The sequence below is a fragment of the Bactrocera latifrons genome, unplaced genomic scaffold (genome assembly GCF_001853355.1).
Source record: "Bactrocera latifrons isolate USDA-ARS-PBARC rearing strain unplaced genomic scaffold, ASM185335v1 scaffold_245, whole genome shotgun sequence".
Taxonomy (NCBI): Eukaryota; Metazoa; Arthropoda; class Insecta; order Diptera; family Tephritidae; genus Bactrocera; species Bactrocera latifrons.
The window spans coordinates 310,610-329,640 of record NW_017536019.1 but is presented as its reverse complement, the minus strand read 5'-3'; the positions used below and the strand labels follow the sequence as shown (position 1 = coordinate 329,640).

At 42.0% G+C, this 19,031-nt stretch overlaps 1 protein-coding gene across 1 annotated transcript in view; it reads left to right on the top strand.

Moving 5' to 3' along the window:
- Nucleotides 1–5,104: 5,104 nt before the first annotated feature.
- The window catches only part of LOC108969249 (cadherin-89D), a 21,043-nt gene continuing 7,116 nt past the window's right edge, over nucleotides 5,105–19,031 (top strand). The window contains exons 1-9 of the mRNA XM_018933849.1: nucleotides 5,105–5,711; nucleotides 12,834–13,150; nucleotides 13,219–13,674; nucleotides 13,747–14,000; nucleotides 14,065–14,701; nucleotides 14,760–15,083; nucleotides 15,136–15,302; nucleotides 15,358–18,483; nucleotides 18,543–18,611. Coding sequence (XP_018789394.1) covers nucleotides 5,612–5,711; nucleotides 12,834–13,150; nucleotides 13,219–13,674; nucleotides 13,747–14,000; nucleotides 14,065–14,701; nucleotides 14,760–15,083; nucleotides 15,136–15,302; nucleotides 15,358–18,483; nucleotides 18,543–18,611 — 5,450 coding nt within the window. The 5' untranslated portion in view covers nucleotides 5,105–5,611. The remainder of the gene's footprint in view (nucleotides 5,712–12,833; nucleotides 13,151–13,218; nucleotides 13,675–13,746; nucleotides 14,001–14,064; nucleotides 14,702–14,759; nucleotides 15,084–15,135; nucleotides 15,303–15,357; nucleotides 18,484–18,542; nucleotides 18,612–19,031) is intronic.

The following is a 19,031-nucleotide window of genomic DNA, read 5'->3' as shown; positions in this document are numbered from 1 at the left end:
ACTCTGTCCCGCGAGTTCTCCCCCTGCGGGTAGGGGGGACCCCTCCAGGTTGGGGGTGAAACCGAATAAACCGCATGCCTGTCGTAAGAGGCGACTAAAATCCAAATGCACTATGTCTGACATTTCAGGTCTTTGTTTAAATGTCAACATGGTCAAAGTCATATAAGTGCTATAATATTAGCTTGAAATGATATTATCGTTTTTATATTAATTCCTAATATAAAGTCATTTGCTGTTCAAGCAACAAATGTCACCAGTCATGAGTGGGATTACTATGGACTCAAACTGGTAGTAGCAAAAAGTTACAAAAGTCGTACCAAAGACTTAAACATGGTGCCAAGGTTAGCAGTTAGCCCTTGGAGGAAACTCCAATCTGCTCATTGGGTTTGGCCCTTTGGGGAGATTCGTGGTGRCTGTGGTTTAAACCTAAATGCAGGCAGGGCATTTAGCCCAATGTGGAGTCGCATTGCGGCCGGGTGCCGGACCCAGAGTACGGCAGAGGTTTTAGGTCGGCCCCGAACMCGACCAAGGCGGCTTAGGGAGTCCCACCCTAACCAATTGGAACCAAAGTATAAGTGTATATGCCAGCACTCATGCTTTGGTTCTCCAAGGTATGGTGCAGGTGCATGCACTTGTGCTTTGGGGCGCTGATCAACGCATTGTTTTGATCTAAGTGCTTTAGCAATAGAAAGCACCGTGGGGTTAGGCCTACGCRGGCAGGAACTCACGTTAAACCACAACGGACTCTGTCCCGCGAGTTGCTATGTGTTTGGTACGATTACTATGACCTGTAATGTCAAAAATTAGACCGTCTAAATCAAGAAACCGCCTAGAAGCAGACAGCATTGGTCAGTAGAATAATAATTGTGTTCTGTTAGATCAACACCAGGTCTTACGCATCGATTTCTAAATACCTGGAGCTCCGGAGGCTTGATTGGAAATTTTTTATACATCCATTTTATAGTCTTCAGAACTTAGACTCAAGAATATTGAACCGAACTAAAGACAGCTTCATTTTCCCCTCAAATGGCTTTTCTACTTCTGACTCATAGGGCCCCCACTTCATTGGAAAACGTCTTCCCTGCACGGTAACTGCGTACACATACATATATATGTATGCCTGTATGAATCATGTGTATCAACAGTCATAACATTGAACACAAGCATATAATTATGTTAATACTAATCAATATCATAGCCGGCGCTGAGTGTGTGAGCTGCGCTGCATGCACCGTTATRCGGCTGTAATGCACCCCACCATGAAATCACTTGCAGCTTGCATTRTCCCATTGTCTGGCTGCGCAAGCGCTCAGCAGGTGTGCATCTACGCTTAACACCTCGACGTGCGCAGCGCCGTTTGCTTTCCATTCTTTTGTCTTGACGGCCATGTGTGCTGCGTGTACCCCTCTCCCGGCGCCCACTGCAGTTGCATTGCATTGCAGAGTTCTTTCTCTTTGCTTTTTGCTCGTCGCTGTGCCTTTCTTTCTGCGGCATTCACCAGTTCGACAGTCGCTTTAACGATTCCATTATTCTTCTACTTTGTTCTTCATTATTGCCACATAAAAGCGGCAACTTTGTTACGAATGTTGCTGGAAAGTAAGCAGCGGCAACTGGCCAGCAGTTAGCGGTCGGTGGTGGTGCAACAGGTTGCATGCCGTTCACCCAATCGGTATAATGTTGTTGTTGGGTACGCGGCATGGTCTGCCGCAATGGGACGCGGTGGGCAGTCGGTTATGCGCTTCATTTTTTTCTCACACACGCGCAGGTGTGAATGTATGTGAGTGTTTATGCCGTCGCTGTTGGTGCGCTTGTCTTGTCGGTTATAATGTTACAGTTAAGCGCTTCGCTGGCGCAGCGTTGGCAAGCGCGGATTAGCGTGTCGTAAATTCGTTTTATGCTAATGCCTTTTCTTTATTGTTATTATTATTATGAAATTGAACTATTTTAAAAGTTATGAAAAGCAGTTACTCACTTGCGCTCGTCCGCGTTCGCTTGTGTCGCGCGCTTGCTATTGTTGTGCGGCCAGCGCTTGCGCACTTGCCAGCAATCAATGGCTTTTGTTGGCGGCTTTCAATGGCGCAGTGATAGCGAAAACGAATTCAGCCATGGGTTGCACACGAAAATGTTTATTTATTTATTTCCATTTTTTCTTCACTTTTATTTGATCAGTTGATCAGTTGATCAGTTGATCGCTTGATCAATGACAAACCAAAACAATTCGCAGCGCTCGAGTGAATGGCTAGCCTATGATATGGCTTATTATGATATTCAGCAGATTTTGTCATCATTTTTTTATGTGTCTAGATGATAATGCGCATAATGAGCATGGAAATATTAAAATATCTTACGTTTGTCGTGAATGGTTGATACATAAATACATGCATACATAGCTTTATGCAAATGAAAGTTTTCGTTTAACTTTTTTGACCCGCTAATTTGTTGCATGGCAGATTTCGGCTGCATGTTGCAGCGATAAAGGGCATTAACCCTCTTTCCCAMGTTGCATTATTATTTKATTTTATTTTTTAAGYATTTRTARCTAACCAMATTAAAAGCCAAAACAAAATAAAARTCGWAACTCAAGAACCATTGGAACCATTTTGCTGAATTGCTCCGAAGAGCAGAACACTTATAAAAAAAGCGGAAAAATTTAGTTAAGAAGTCTTGAGAGCTATCCAAAGTCAAATTCTCAAATCGAAATGTGACCAAAAATAAAGCCATACATTTCGAGGTTCCCTACTGTTTTAAAAAAAAAAAAAAAAAGTTCAAATTGAATGGAGAATGTTTATTATCATTTGAAAGAACATTCTGTGCCATTCATTTTTTGAAGATTATCTCTTTCAAATATTGTCCGTGGCCACGTCTCAGATGGTCTATCCGTTGAGTATTGACTCGTTCGAGTATTGCGACCGATAAATGGCGAATGACATGCGTGATTTTTTGCTCCCAGACCTGAATCGAAGCGGGATTATCCGCATCGACTTCAGACTGTATACATCCCTACAGGAAAAAGAGCAACAGTGTGATATCACACGATCTTGGTGGCCAAACGACCGGCCCAAAACGGTATATTGTCTGCTCACCTCAAGAAATCCATTGATTGATGCGATGTGTGGGAARTGGCGCCGTCTTGTTGAAACTAAATGTCAGGGAGATCACGAACTTCAATTTCAGGTATCAAATAGTCGGTTATCATGGGGCGATACCGGCCGCCATTGACGGTTACCTTCTCACCCGCATCATTTTTGAAGAAATGTGGAGTTCATCGCTGAACAAAATTTGGCTCGAAAACGTGGGATTTTCTTTGAACTTTTCAGGAGCGCATAGAGTGAAGCGTCAGTTCATGCGCAAGCTGCATTTTGTATGCTTTCAATTTCAAATCCCGACATAAAATGCTCCAAGTCGTTCCATACGACAGTCCGAACTGCTGCGAACAGCGCGCCGAATCCACTCTCCACGGTCTTCTTATACACTCTCAGCTACATCGGCTATATTTTCTTCACTGCGTGCTTGATAGTCTCCTCGGAGTTTGATATGCCCAGCTGTAAGTCTGTAAATATTGTATCCTACAGACTTACAGCTGGGATGTATCTACCATATGTAGGCTTTGAAACAATTTTTAGGGTGTCAATATACAATATTTCCAGACTTACAGCTGGGTATCTCGAATTCCGAGATTCTTACCTAATTTAAGCTTAAATGACTGGACCATGACGTTCTTTCCAATATTATCCAATAATGAATGCTGGATCTCAAGATAGGTGATGATGATGCGAATAGTTCCCTTAATAGGCCGATTATGTTGACCATAAGTTGAGCGAAGCGCGGGAAATACCTTCTTTACAGAACGTGAATTTTCATAATAGTTTTCATAAAGTTGAAGAATTTGTAAACGTTGTGAAATGCCAAATAATACTGAACAAAATTAACATGACAGCCTGACGCGACTCACGATTGTTCTGTGAAGGCTATTGGAAAAAGTACCTCTACTTCGATCACCAGTTTAAAATACCAACATTTCTCAATTCGCTTGGCCTGAATCTTCATTTCTCCCTCTTTTAACAGCACCATCAAACCAAATTCTTGCAAAAAGCTCCCTTCGACCAGTTTCTTGGTTTGAGATAAATTTTGCGGTCTCCTCAAACTTGTAACTTGGCTCAAACTTGTATGCTTATAAAAAAWTAAAATGAAATATTTACAAAATACAGTAYGCTTCTGCTGAGTTCTTTTAATATTCAATATTGCAGCCAGACGAAGATTATGGCAAAACTCAATCACAATGAACTTATCAAGATGCCAAGATGCCCAAACCAACACTCAATTGTGTCCTACACGAAAGAAAAAGAAAGCGTTCGAGAAACTTTTGCGGAAATCCAAGATATGAAAATATTTGTGTTAATCCAATGAAAGCGTGGAAAATGTGTTCGCGAGCACAGCTTGTGCAAATCTTCAACTTGAATTGGGTCTTTGCATAATCGCACTCATTGCACAGTACTTTCAGTGCACACGCGCTGTTGTGTTGCTGCCATTGTTGCATTTGTTGCATTTGTTGTAGTATGGCAAGTTCTTGCCAGCCACCAACCTTAGCGACAATCTCTGCATAGACACTGCAGCACGCAAACATTTCGCATAACAACAGCAAAAAGCGCATGCAACACTTCCTCCTGCGCGTAGCGCCGCCCCGACAGCTGGCTGACTGACTGATAAGCGCTTGAGCCGCTGCCACATGTCACACCTGTAGTCCGTGCCAAAAGTGGCGGACACTTGGTGCAACATGCAACGGCGCTTCCTCGCTTACGCTCACCTGCGCCACAAGTAACCGCAAGTGGGCGAACTTGCCGACTTGCCGACATGACGTTGCGTCGCTGCTGGTGATGAACCATTGCAGCAACACCAACAACCACGGCAGCGCACGAATAAACTCGTCGGCGTCGGCAACTGGGCGCAAGTAATCGCATCGCAACGACAACCAGTTGAATGAGCCAGTTAGTTAGGCCGACTTCGTCACTTGGTCGCTGTCTGCCGTTGCTGCAATTCGTGGCGTGAAGCTAGTCCGTGCTTGCTTAGTCTAGCGCTGATTTAGTTTACTTAGYTCGTRTTCCCGTGCGGTCGTGTTGCAAGTTAGCGCGCGCGTCTACGCTCCAATCGCGATTAGTTGAACTRAAAGAAAGCAAACGCGCACACAAATAATACTCAGCTTGTGGCCTGAAGTGCAAAAAAATAATTTAAAAAATACAAAAAAAAAAATATGCCGTGAGTCTTCCCCTGAGGTGTTTAGAAATGAAATGAAAAATGCAAGTGCGTGTGTGACTTAGTGACTGATGACACCGCAATTAACCCGGAAAATTAAATACCACAAAGAGCGGCTGTCCGTCGCCAGCCAACGCGCGTAGCCAACAGCGTTTAAGGATCGTCGCGGGGCACGGTGTGACCTTAAACTTGCCCACCATTTGAAGTGAAGTGAAATGCTGAAATGAAAATTTGCGAAAACCACAAATTGGCAACGTAAATTAAAGTAACTTCGCCTGCTAATTGGCAACAGCTATAAACACTGCAACAACAACAAAGCAATAAAATACAAGTGCAGCGGTGCTGAGCGAGTGTTTGAAAAATGCAAATGCTTTTAAGCGCAAAGGATACATTGAACCTGTGGATTATATTCATCTGTAATTGCATCGTTTTAAATGCCTCGAATTTGGGCTTTGTGCGAGGCAAGTTGAATGACGGCGCACGCTGCCTACCACATTCGTATTTTCCCCCATATATTTCGCTCATTGTTGCAATTAGGCGTTATTTGTGGCTTAATAGCGTCGCATATATCTCTGTGTTGCATGCAGCGGCGCGCGCGTACGCGTTTGTGTCTGTGCGTGTGTGCGCGCTTTGTAACATCATCAACTGCGCATGTGTGCGCACGTCCGCATTAATTCAGCGCGCACGCACWTTTATGGCTAGCGCGTACTCCTCTTAATAGCCGACACCCGCGCCCGCGCGCTCCGCTCACCCACGGCGTCCGTGGCATTGGCTGTCTGAGCAACTATTGCTGCCACTTTGTTGAATGAGCCGTTAAATAACCTCGTTTTGTATTAAGTGGCCACACATCTTGTTTGACTGTTGCTCCTCTTTTTACGCTTTTTTGTGATCATTTTCATTTTTATTATTTCTTTTTTTTTTTTTTTTTTTGTTTATGCTCATTTGTTTTGGTGTTTTCAGCGCTGACAGCGCATTTACATACAGCACTACTTATAGATGCCCCGTTTAAGGCTTGCTCTTGTGGCACCTTAATAAAACGCATAAAACGCGCAACTTAACGCACACACATACACAGAGTAACTGCTTTTAATTGCCGCCACAATTTGTGGTTTATTTGGTTATGAACCCGATTTTCAAAACTCACACGCTCGCATTCGGGAACGGCAAGCAGGTTAAAGCAGGAAAGCGTTCGGCGCTCGCGCACATTTGTAACATTTCGCCGTCGGCCAGTGGGCCGGCCTGGTTATTTTGAAATTTTCACAATTTCCTGCGCACGCAAATCTGAGTTATGAAAATTGCTGGTTGCACTTTTAACAGAAAGTTGTGACTTGATGAAAGCACCAGTTTCACGGTTTGGAACCGGTGACTGCAATTCATCGGCGGAAATTTGCAAAAGTTGATATTTAATTGCATTTTCGAACATGAATTGCATAAATAATTTGAATTTATTGCAAATCAGAGAACAAAAGTAACTGTAAAAACTTATATACTGTACAGCAACATGTTGCAAGAGTATAAAAAGCACATCCGCATTCGTTAAAAATTTCGTGATATGTGGATACACAGCCTTTCCGAAATTATGCGTATTTACCATCGCAACATCGCAACTCTCTCTATGATCTTAGTTGCAAAGTTATATATGTATGTATGAATATTTTTGCACTAGAGTAATCGAAATGAAGCATACGAGGGGGTTTCGTACAAGAAAACATATTAAAAATGCTTCGCGACCCATTCGTGGGTTAATATCCAGGCGGTCACGACAACTGGTATCTTAGATAAAATCGTATCCCTCTCTGTTACTTCAGCAAGTGTATTATTATTGACGAACAATATTTTCCTATAGATTCTTCTTGCCTTTGTAAGCTAAACTGAAAACATTGAAAGTCTTGAATGACATATATTCACGTAAGAAAACTGCGGTTTACAATCTTTAAATGTTCCATTGTTGGATCACGTATGTTTTTTGTTCGAACCCTAACCGATCAAGCCTTTTAAAAGGCGGCCATGGAAAATATGCCTGCAGCTAATGAAGATATGTTTATTCACATCAATTTCCACTGATTCTTTACGAGAAATATGCATCAMACTCTGATTTGTCGATTATGAGTATGAATTATAGTTTTTTTCTGTGGCGATTTTGATGACAAGTAAGCGATTCTTAACTTGTATTGCCAGAGACAAAATGACAAAAAAAATGTTCACTAAAATAAATATACTGTTCGAAGGAAAGAATTTTCTTGTTTATTTCAACACGTATTTTGTTTATATAAAAACGTATTTATACCAGYTAAAGCTTCGTAATTAAATTTCACTTGAATTTTTTATGGTCTTTTGGGAAACCAGATGAAGTTCATTTGCTAGATCCATGAGGATTAGTCACCCTTTAGAATGCCTGCGCTTGACGCAAACAGACCCTGCGGCCTCACTAACAATACCTACCCCAGTGTATCATACCGTGAGGACCCCAGATGCTTAAAGCGTAGTCAAGTTAGTATTTCGATCAAGTTCCTACACGTGTGCCAAGAGGAATTTTGTGTACTTCCAATCTACCGTTTTGCACATGACTTGTGCAGTTTTGCACCAGTAATTCCATCGGGTTTTGATTTTCTTTACCATACTTCTGTCCAGATCGTCGTATAGATAATGCTAATCATATTTTCGGGGGTTACGCGCACACCATTCTTGTCAATCTCGTCCACTATTTCATTGCTCTCAATGCATTTGTGGTCTGGCACCAGTGGAAGTGAAGTTGCTTTCCACTACTGCCCTGCTTCGTAAGACACTCGACGAGGTAACCGAAAGAGGTGACCGACGTCCGGCCGATTTTACTGCGCATTTTTCAAAGAAGAGGTCTATAGTACCAGTTCAAGAGCCTCCTTGTTCTTAAAGCTAAAGCGAGCTTTTGCCTACCCTTTCCATTGTCTTCCGTGGGTGGATTTCCATATGCCTGTCTGCCATACTATTGCATTGGTCTTACAACAGCTGTGTAACACCAGTGCATGATAGAGGGAGAGAGCCCCAAAGTTGGCTGTTAATCTGCCTACACGTATATAAAGCATGGCTAGCTTTTCCACTCTTTCTTCCACGTTATGTTCCACAGCAGTTTGCTGTAGAAGACTATCCCAAGGCACTTGTTGCGGTCATTGAGAGAGAGTTATGGCCCATTTATCGAAGGAAACCTTCATAGATGTATTTTGTGCTTCTTTTGAACAMCAGCAGATCCGTTTTCTCCGTGTGCAACGTCCCTTTTAATGCMTAATTCTGGGCTGTTTTGTGAGTAGCGGTCATAATACTGCCAATGGTCTGTAGGCACCTATTAGTTTTAGATGACACTATCAAAGGAGTTCAAGTTCCTTAGCAGTTTATTCATCACTAATGTCCATAAAAACGAAGATAGCATCCACCTTGCGGAGAACATCCACAGACTTCTTTGCTCATTTTAGCGTCGTTCCATTCTGCTCCTATCTCTCTGGAGGTCAAACGGCTTCTGATCCATCGTTATTTAGCAGAATCAACACAAAATTCAATCAGCTGTTGAGGAACCAAGTTTACCACACTACTTAGATAGAGAAAAAACTATATTAACTGTTAAGTTTTTAACGAAGCATGAATTAACCAATTACCAGAATAACATTGTCGGTGTGAATATCACTTATATTTTTTCAGACGCTAGCAAAGTTCGTAGGCAGAATTGTTAATTTCTCTATTAAGTAATTCCTTATCATTGAAATATAAAAATCGAACATGCTCCAGCACTTTTGAAAGTATTTATCTCTTTGCGAAAAACATCTATCTATAAAAATGTATGATAAATTCCACTTACAAATCCCAAAACCGTGATTTTTTTTTTCAGGATTGAGCTCAAAATAAATTATTTAAACATTTGTTGTTAAAGGTATAATGATCCAACGAATGAAATATGACCTTAAATATTCGAAATAGGTATTTTTCTTAGCATAATATTCTGATTTTTGGTAAAATCATTTTAAGACCGCTGATTTTAAACAAAATTGAAGCCATATCTGTAATGGTAATTGACAATCCTAAAAAAAATCAACAGCTTAGTAAAAATGTGGCGTAACATGGTAGAACAACGAGTCTTCTTTATATAACAACATTTCAAAAATAATGAAAGCTTGGATGCTGAATTTTCGAGCAAAATCATTCTGTGTCCTATAAATTTTCAAATTGATATGTTTGTTAAGCAGCAAAGTTGCCGCTTTCGGAGTTCTGAGAACCCACATGTGATTGCCGAAAAGCAAACGCATACACAACGCGTCACTGTATGGCCTAGATTTATTATTGCGGGCATAATTGGATCATAGTTTTATGAAAATGCTCGATATCGCCACTCAGTTCTTTTTGCCGAAATCGGATGATATTGATGTGACCAATTTGTGGTTTCAACAAGACGATGCCATATGTCATACAAATTGTGAAACACTTCGATTACTRCATGAGACATTTCTAGATCAGGTAMTTTCTCGTWTTGGCGATCAGAATTGGCTCTCTAGATCGTGTGTTTTAATACCATTAGATTATTTTTAAGTGGTATTTAAAATCACAGGTGGAAGGCGATCAAACTAAAAATTCCACAACCAATGTTAGTAAAAAACATTAGAGAACTAAAATAAAAAATATCGAAATGCGAAGACCTTGTCTTGAATTAAGCGAAATCCCAGCAGAAGACTTAACTATTTCTAGGTTATAATGAAAAGCTTTTGCATTCAACTCTCTTTTTGTAATTAATTTATTTCTTTTTTATACATAAATGCAAAATACACATRCACATTGTTKTGTATGTATGTATATTAWATGCACACGTTGCAACAACATACACGGAAAAGAAAGAAACATCTTTTGATTTCACCAAAAGTAAGGCATCTCACAATGAAGTTGCCGGAAAAAATGTCAGCGAGTGGCGGAGCGTCGCGTGTCAATATCTCAACGGAGCATTGCAAATGCGTTGCCAACAACCTGCCACCACTCATATTGCTGCACCAGCTGCATATATGCAACAATTCTTCGAATGCAAGAGGCATTTGCTTTGAATAGATTAGCTTAAATCAAAACCGCACGTGAAAAAGAACAATAACAATAGCAACAGCAAAAACCACGAGAGCAAAACAATTTCAACAACATTGCTGCAACACCGCTGGAACCCCCTACTTTAGTATATGTAGATACAAATATATGCAAGTGTTGCATGTGTGGGTGTGTGAAGGCGCTTGCATGCTAATTGTTTGGTGTACTCATGCCATATGGAAAAATTGGTTAATTATGTCACGAGGGTGGGAAAAATATTAAAATGCTGCACCTTCATTGTGCTGGCCGTTGCATGCGCGCCACTCTTGTGGTATTGTTTCGGAAGGAGCCAAGCAGACATGGGTCCACACGCATATATGGCACACCACAACATAGTACAAAAACAACAGCACAGCAAGTAAGAGTGCAAAATCGTCGAGGAAAACTCACATACCAACAACAACAACAACATAAGCAAAATACCGCGGCGAAAAAGCCAAAATTRCTATGTGCAACCACACGCCAGTCAACCAGATGGGGCACACAAATAAACACACATGCGTCTACTACGCCCCTCCAGTTACGTTGCTCGTTTGCGTCCACTCATTCCCACCCAAATGTTGGCTTGCCACCTAACGCTTGTATGAGCATTGCTGGTGCAGCACGGCTTTGGGAGTTCATCCAGTTTACACTGGCAGCCAAATCGCGCARCAAAAACTCAAGCTGAAACAAAGAAAGTTTTTGTCGTTTCTGCCACAAGTTTGAKTATTGCTGCAACAACAGCAACTGTTGACACATAGTGCTGATTGGCAAGGAAAAGTTGCTCGCGCAGCYTTGTGGGTGTTGCAAGCATTTCGCACGGTCAATTCTACATGCATGGTTGTTGTTGTTATGTTGATATGTTAATATGTAAGGTGTTTGTTGGAGTCTTTTGATTTTACTGACACAAATAGGCGATTGCTTAAGCAGAAAATAATACACCTTTAGTTGGCTGGGTTGCAGTTCACTATGCTGCAGAGCAAATTGCTAATGTACTGTTAATCACTTGCAAATTCAATATAGCATAACAATTATGAGAGGAACCGAGCGGGAAGTGCCATTAGTTTTGTGTGTCGAAGCCAATATTTTTCAAAATCTCTCTGTATCTCTCTCTCTCTCTCTCTTCCCTGAAAAGGACTAAACTCACACTAATTGACATATGGGGATGAAACTTCGCAGGAGCATAACAAAGGTTGTAACAATCCGAGTCAAATTTGATCAGATRGTTTATCAAARCTATAACATAATCACTTGACAAAATTCWACATCTTAGTTTTGGTTAAGCTGTTTCTTTTCTCACACTTAACTCCATCTCAGACGCATTTACCTCCCAGTAGAAAAAAGGAGATCTGAGCTTAGGTTAGATTACGTTAAGTTAGGAGGTCGATCCATTTGGTCAGCTTAAGACGCCGTTTCGTTGTGTTTCTGAGCTCCTACATATTATATATCCATAGAAATCGACCAAACACCTTGAGCCTTTCATATATTTTTTGACGGCTAATGTGAGTTTCGGCTATGTCTCCTTGTTCGCCGAAGGTATGCTTGCCAATATGTTTCATGCTCAGGCTTGCAATAAATCCACCGCATTATTTTTCATATAAATGTGACAACTTGGGTCCGCAAAGATGTTCATCAAAAACTCTACTATTGAACTTTGCTCAGGGCAAGTAGTTCTGAAGATAAAAATCGTGTGGAGCACGGTTGCCCTCTATTGCTAGCTCATCGGCTTTGTAGTTGCCGGCGTTAACGAACCATACACACGAGTCTGATGATGAAGTAGTTTGATTTAATTGTAGTGAGGATTGATACTCCTTTACTAGCTTCGGGAGCACAGTTAGCGATCTTAGCGTTAGTATTGCTACTCCGCTTTCAAAGTGAAAGAAGCTTCGTAGCAGAATACCCACTTCTGTCTGAAAGACACTACAGTGATGCCATGGAAATACTTAAATCTGAGGACGAAATCGGATTCCAGTAAACTCCGGTTCCGGATGTTCCTTTACGGAGTTAACGGAAATGCTTGAAGAGCATCACTTTTGTGATCATTATGTTCAGTTTTACTGATCACTATAATTTTTTTGACCCAATTTAAACCGAACTAAAAGAGAGTGTACTCATTTCCCCAAAATATACTAGGATATAGGATCCGATCATTTTCAAACAGTCTAAAACTTCTAAAGATGACAAAATCGAAGCTTTTGACTTACTCAATACTATCTTAGGTAGAGTGTTATGGAGCATCTCTACAAGATCATTCGATAAGTTGGCCAGTGTATATCTGAAAGAAGTCAGGACAACTATTTTTATATGAATGGTATCTTGGAGTTGCAGGACTTTCGTCTTAAAGAAATACCAATGATTCGTGCATTGACTTGAAGGACTTCTGCAATATTAAAGAAACGATTGTTGGCCGCATAACTAGAATTAGTTTATCTGTACTCAGAAATTGTTACATAATAACTCTTAAGCGCTTTGCACATCATAAGTTTCAACTAATTTCTGCTCTTTGCTCTGTACAGCTACACCGGCGTGTGCCTTCCACATGTACGATGGCGTCTCCGCGGAAAGCGAAGGTGTGCGCTTCATACGCCTACGAGAGGACGCTGAGATTGGCAAGGAAATACTGCTGCTGCGCGCCTACCCGCGTTCTGCCATAGCCTTGCGGAGTGTCGATAATTCCGGTGATCACAAATATTTTGGCCTCACCGAACTGAATACGACCACCGTGCGCATTACTTTAACACGTTCCATTGAGGACTTGGTGGATCGTGATGTGCCACGCAATTTACTGAAATTCCGTGTTCTGTGTGCGGGTAAAAATGAAAAGCTCGAAGAGGTGGGCGATTTTTTCATAAGAATGCAAAAAAAAAATTAATTTCAAACCTTGAAAATCTTCAATTGTAGGSCAGTTACATATCGATAACCGTTTACATCGAAGATGTCAACGATAACGCACCGGAATTCCTCAACACACCCTACATTGTKGACGTGGATGAGAATACACCGCCGGGTACTATAGTCTTTGAGGGCATACAAGCGTTCGATCGTGATAAACCAAATACACCGAACTCGGAAGTGCATTTCAGCATGTCCACAGTGCCAGAACAGCTATCGGCTGATGGCAGTCCATACTTTTCCTTGRAGAGCCCGCATCGCCCACTTCTTATACTGAAGAAAGACTTGGATTTCGATAATGGCATACGGCTTTTCAAATTACCGCTATTCGCGTGGGATCGCGGAACCCCCGCTAACCAGGTGAATACGACAATCACCATTAATGTACGCGATGTGGATGATCTGCCACCGAAATTCACCGAAGGCGTTTATCGCACGAAAATCAATGAGTTCTACCCAATGACSGTGAGTTGGTGTCCATATTTTATGAATACATTTAGATCATTAAGAACGATTTACTAATGTCTACCATTTCAGGGCATACCCATTCGAGTTCCGCTTTACTTCTCTCCACCGATCATGGCATTTGATCAGGACTCACTGAATGCTACGCTAATATATGAGATCATTTCGGGCAACGAGCGTAAATTATTTCGTGTGAACCCCAATAACGGTATCATGTATCTTCAAAAAGAGGTCGATTTGGAGGAAGAGAGCTTACCTGGAAATACATTCGTGCTGCAGGTGGAAGCGCGCCAACGTGAAAATCCTTTGAGAAAGTCTGTTGCCAGGTAAGATAAGTTTTAAGGTTTTCCTTCACTTTCAATTTAATTTCTGATATTTCCGTTTCCATAGAATCGAGGTGGAGGTACTCGATCTCAATGACAACGTACCAGAATTCGAAGCGGATTTCTACAACATCTCCATTGTTGAAAACTTACCCACAGGCTTTAGCGTGCTCCAAGTGAATGCCATCGATCGTGATCAAGGCGAGAATGCCGAATTTTTATATCAGCTAAGCGAGGAGCCCGAAGCAGCGGATGCATTTCGGATTGACGCCAGAAGCGGTTGGATCACCGTGAATGATGATCGACTRCTTGATCGTGAGCAACGCAAGTCCTTGCATTTAATGGTGGAAGCAATTGAACGACATCCACCTTATATGCCAGATGTCAATTTGCGCAAGCCTGGTCCGAGTAAAGTCAAAGTCGACATTACGTTGCTGGATACAAATGACAACACGCCCAAATTCGAAAATGGCAATCTATATGAGTTCAAGGTACCGATAACGGCGCCGATGGGGTACAAAGTGGGGCAAGTCGTAGCATTGGACCCGGATGAAGGGCCGAACGGCCTACTATTATACGAGTTACAGAGACCGAAGGGCAGCGGTTATATACCATTTCTATTGGATACGAAAAATGGCACAATTTACGTCAATGGACCGTTAAGGCGTGGACGTATAGCRGTATTTGTKGAGGCCAGCGATCAGGTGAAATACAGACATATATATAGCTATTTAAAAATACTGGAACAAGAAAATATTTCAGCCCACTAATCCATCAGAGCGTCGTTTCTCGTTAGCCGTCATTACGATTGAGGTTTATGCAACAATCGATGATCAAGTAATTGATTTTGTTGGTGCACCGTATGAATTCTGGGTAGGCTCGAATGCTCCCTTAGGTACCTCAGTAGGTCAGGTACGCACCACCCTCATCTACGAAGGGGAAGATGAAATTATGTACGATCTATTGCACACCTATTCCGAGGGCGTCCCTTTTGCCATCGAGGAACGTTCCGGAATCATTACAGTCATACGTGAATTATCMGAATTCACGCGAAAGGTGTACCTTTTCGAAGCGGTAGCCAATTATGTGAGTGGGAAACCGTTTCCATCAACCGTTTTTCTAATTTTAGAATCTTTAGCTTTTTGCCAATTCCACCAAAGCGCTCATCATGTCCCGCAGCTCACCKCCTGCCACCACGGCACCTACTCCCATCGAGCTCACCGATGAAGGCGTACTAATAACYAATGTCACTATACATGTTGTCATGAAACCCGAGAATAAGGTTCCCATGCGACCYGTTATCGAGTAAGCTTTTGTCTGAAKAATTTCACAGTTTTRCTAATTTTAATTTTTGACGCAGGGAAATCAATATGAACGTMATTCATTTTCATATCGAGGAGAATATCGTCGGCGGCATTATTGGTCAGCTACTTTATAAAAAYGGCGTTAACGTGCTGAACAACGAATTGGGCACCTATCGCCAATTCCAGACAGCCAGCAATGTGACGATGGGTAGTCGCTTTCGCAGTCGCAGCCGTAGTCGCAATACATCCTCAGCACGCATGCGCTCTCCACGACGTCTGGCCAGTGACACGAACCTCAAACTACGATATATCATTGCGAACCAACAGGAAGTGGTTAACAAAATCAGCATCGCCGAAGATGGCACACTGCTCACACTMACCGGTCTCGATCGCGAAGAAAAGGATCAGTATGATCTAACTGTGATCGTTGAATACACAACCGGCTTGGTCAGTGGTGCYGGTATATATCAAGTGACCGTCGAGGTGGACGATGTAAACGACAATGCGCCCAAGTTTAATAGCTTGTCTTATGTGGGACTAATAAATGAGAATAGTGTTAGCGGCACAGAGATCTCTGTTAATCAACCGATTCAAATTACCGATGCTGATTTGGGCAAGAACGCAGAATTTCGCCTAATACTACAAGGTGACTATAGCGACCAATTCACTATCGACTTCTACAATGCCAGCAAAGAAGCGCAGAATAAGAGTCGACACGCGCTGCAAACGCCAGCCACWTTCAGCGTTTTCAATTTGACCGATCAATGGAATGAGGAGTTTAAATTCGTCGAAATGCAAAATATGCTTATGCAATCCGATATAAGACTGACAAGCGGTCCATACTTCCGCGTAACTTACAGTGGCAAACGACCGTTGGATCGCGARAAAGATCAGATTTATAAACTCAAGCTAATTGCCATCGATACTGGCGGTTTGACCACCTATTCTCATCTCAATATACTTGTGGCCGATGTTAATGACAATGCGCCCATTTTCGAACGCATCTCCGTCTTCAAAGAGTCGAAAGTGGAGATACGCGAATACACCACCGATATGGAAATATACTTTGTGGACAACTCAGCCGTTCAAATGATGGGCATGCTGTCATCGGCAATGGTTGTGCCGCCCTATCATATACCAGGCTCACCACGTCTCAGTTCCGAGTTCAGTTTTAATAACAGTTTTGCAGATGTACGCCAACAGCGTGGACGACGCCTGCGCAAACGCTTAAGTCGTGGAACTGGACAGAGTCCAATTATGAAATGTCCGTTATTTGCCATATATGAGAACACCCCCATCAGCACTAAAGTTCTTCAAATTATGGCGAGTGATGAGGATTATGGTAACAATGCGTTAGTGCACTATGAACTAGTCGCTGAACATGTGGATCGCCCCATAGTGGGCGCACAATTTTCTTCACGTTTTACGGGGGCGAGGCATTTTGCCATTGACAAGCTCAGTGGTGAGCTGACAGTCAATTATCCGTTAGCCGCAAATCTAGATATGCTGCTGAATCTTAGCGCCACTGATATTGATGGCCTGAGGGATGTTACTTGTTTACGATTTACAGTGGTTGATGTCAATGATCATGCGCCTGTTTTTAAAAAGTCATGGTACAGTTTCGACACGGAAGAGGGCGAATATAAAGACAGTGTTTTGGGGCAGGTGTTGGCCGTGGATCTTGATTATGGTGAAAACGCAAATATATCATACAGTCTAAGTGAAACCGATTTGCCTTTCAAAATTAAAGAACTTTCCGGAGTAATAAAGATCACCGGCTTGTTGGATCGAGAAGTGCATCCCAAGTATAATTTTCAAGTTATTGCAACCGATAATGCACAACCACTCTATCGCATGTCCAGCACTGTTGATATAGAAGTTAACGTTATAGACATCAATGAYAATAAGCCCGAGTTTATTGGCTATGATGATGTGGAGAACGCGGAAAAATATATTGCCGATCTAACAGATCGCRCATTGACTTTACCKATATACAAGGCTTATCTTGATCGCAGCACAAAGCCTGGCATGTTTGTAAAGCAAGTGAACGCTATTGATAAGGATTATGTTGGTAACGGTAATGGATTGGTGCTGTACTCTATACTACACCAGGACATACATAATCCCATATTCCAGATAGATTCACGTGACGGCACAATTACMACTGTGGCAAGTTTCCGCAGCTACAATGATTATGAGCACTTAAATGTGACCGTGGTTGCCTCAGACTTGGGCAGTCCGGCTCACTCATCCACCGCCGTAGTATTGATAAATCTGCAAGGACAAGCTGTCACTGAGCCCACCACAGACGACACAGAACCACCTAATGAACAGCGAAACGTCACGATATTTCAACATCAGTACCACGAGGTACAAGTGCTTGAGAATAATATGGCGCCACTACAACTAATTAAGATCAACATCACTAATGGACTTAATCCAGAAGTATTCCGTTGGAGCTTGACTATTGAAGAAACCGACGAAGAGAACTTCGATGCACAACCACTGTTTGAATTAGATCCGAAGACCACCACGCTGTTTGCCTTAAAATCTTTTGATCGTGAACTCAAAAGCCGCTATCAGTTACGTGTGCGAGCGGATCGTCTCAATCGTGAGCCACGGAACTATGCGCGTATTTCATATCCCGTTACTGACGAGCGTGTCGATGGTTTGGATCCGAACGAATGTCGCATCATTGTAAACATACAAGATGAGAACGATAATGAGCCGCGGTTCAAATCCGCCGGTCAGGCACTTATTGCAGTAGTGCCGCGTACGGCTACCTTTGGTTATCCGGTCACAATAGTGAAGGCATTCGATGCAGACGAGGGAATAAATGCTGAAATAAGCTACCGTTTGTTAAATGAGCCTTCCCGTCTCTTTGGCATCGATGAGTTGACAGGTAAAATACGTCTTATCGGTATTATACCAATGGATCAGCGCGTATATGGCTTCGATGTGAAAGCCACGGATCGTGGAGGYGCTGACGATGGACGYAGCAGTATCGTTAACGTTTTCGTTTACRTCATTGATGAGGCGCGGCAAGTCCGAATTGTGGTCGCTGGAAAGCCTGTAGAAGTKGAGCAACGAATCGATGCGCTGATGCATGTACTTAGTGAGGCTATACAAATGGACGTGCGTGTGCGTCTRTTGGAACCACATGTGGGCGGACTTGAACCAGCGTAAGTGACATGTAAATATTTGTTTATTCATATGCGATTTTTTCATGTATTTTTTCCAGCACTGATGCCTATATTTATGCAGTGGACTTTCGCACCAATGCCATTTTAGAAATGGAGCAACTGCAGGAGTGAGTATTTTTGGCATAATCCTTATGTGTCTTGTGTGTATATCGCGGAGGCTTTTATTTAAACTATCATTTTTGTGGGAAAGTTCACGTTTTGAGRTCAGTTCGAATAACCAATGCTTTCTTATTATTATTCCCTTGCTATTGGCCCCTAAAGACCATGATGAGGGGCGTACACCCYATCCACACTTACTTAAACTGCCACTAGCCTTGGAACCATATTTTTTTAATTACACTCCTTCACATGGAAAAGCCTTTTTCTGAAGTTGGTGCCRATTTAACAAATTACATAGGTAAAACAATATTCATTCCACATTTAGGCCTTCCTTAACAGGGTTCTAAATACCTCATTTCATTTGAGATCAAGAGCTGAAGTACTTGTATAATATACCTCACTTTTTGTGTTTTCTTGAAATCATCATA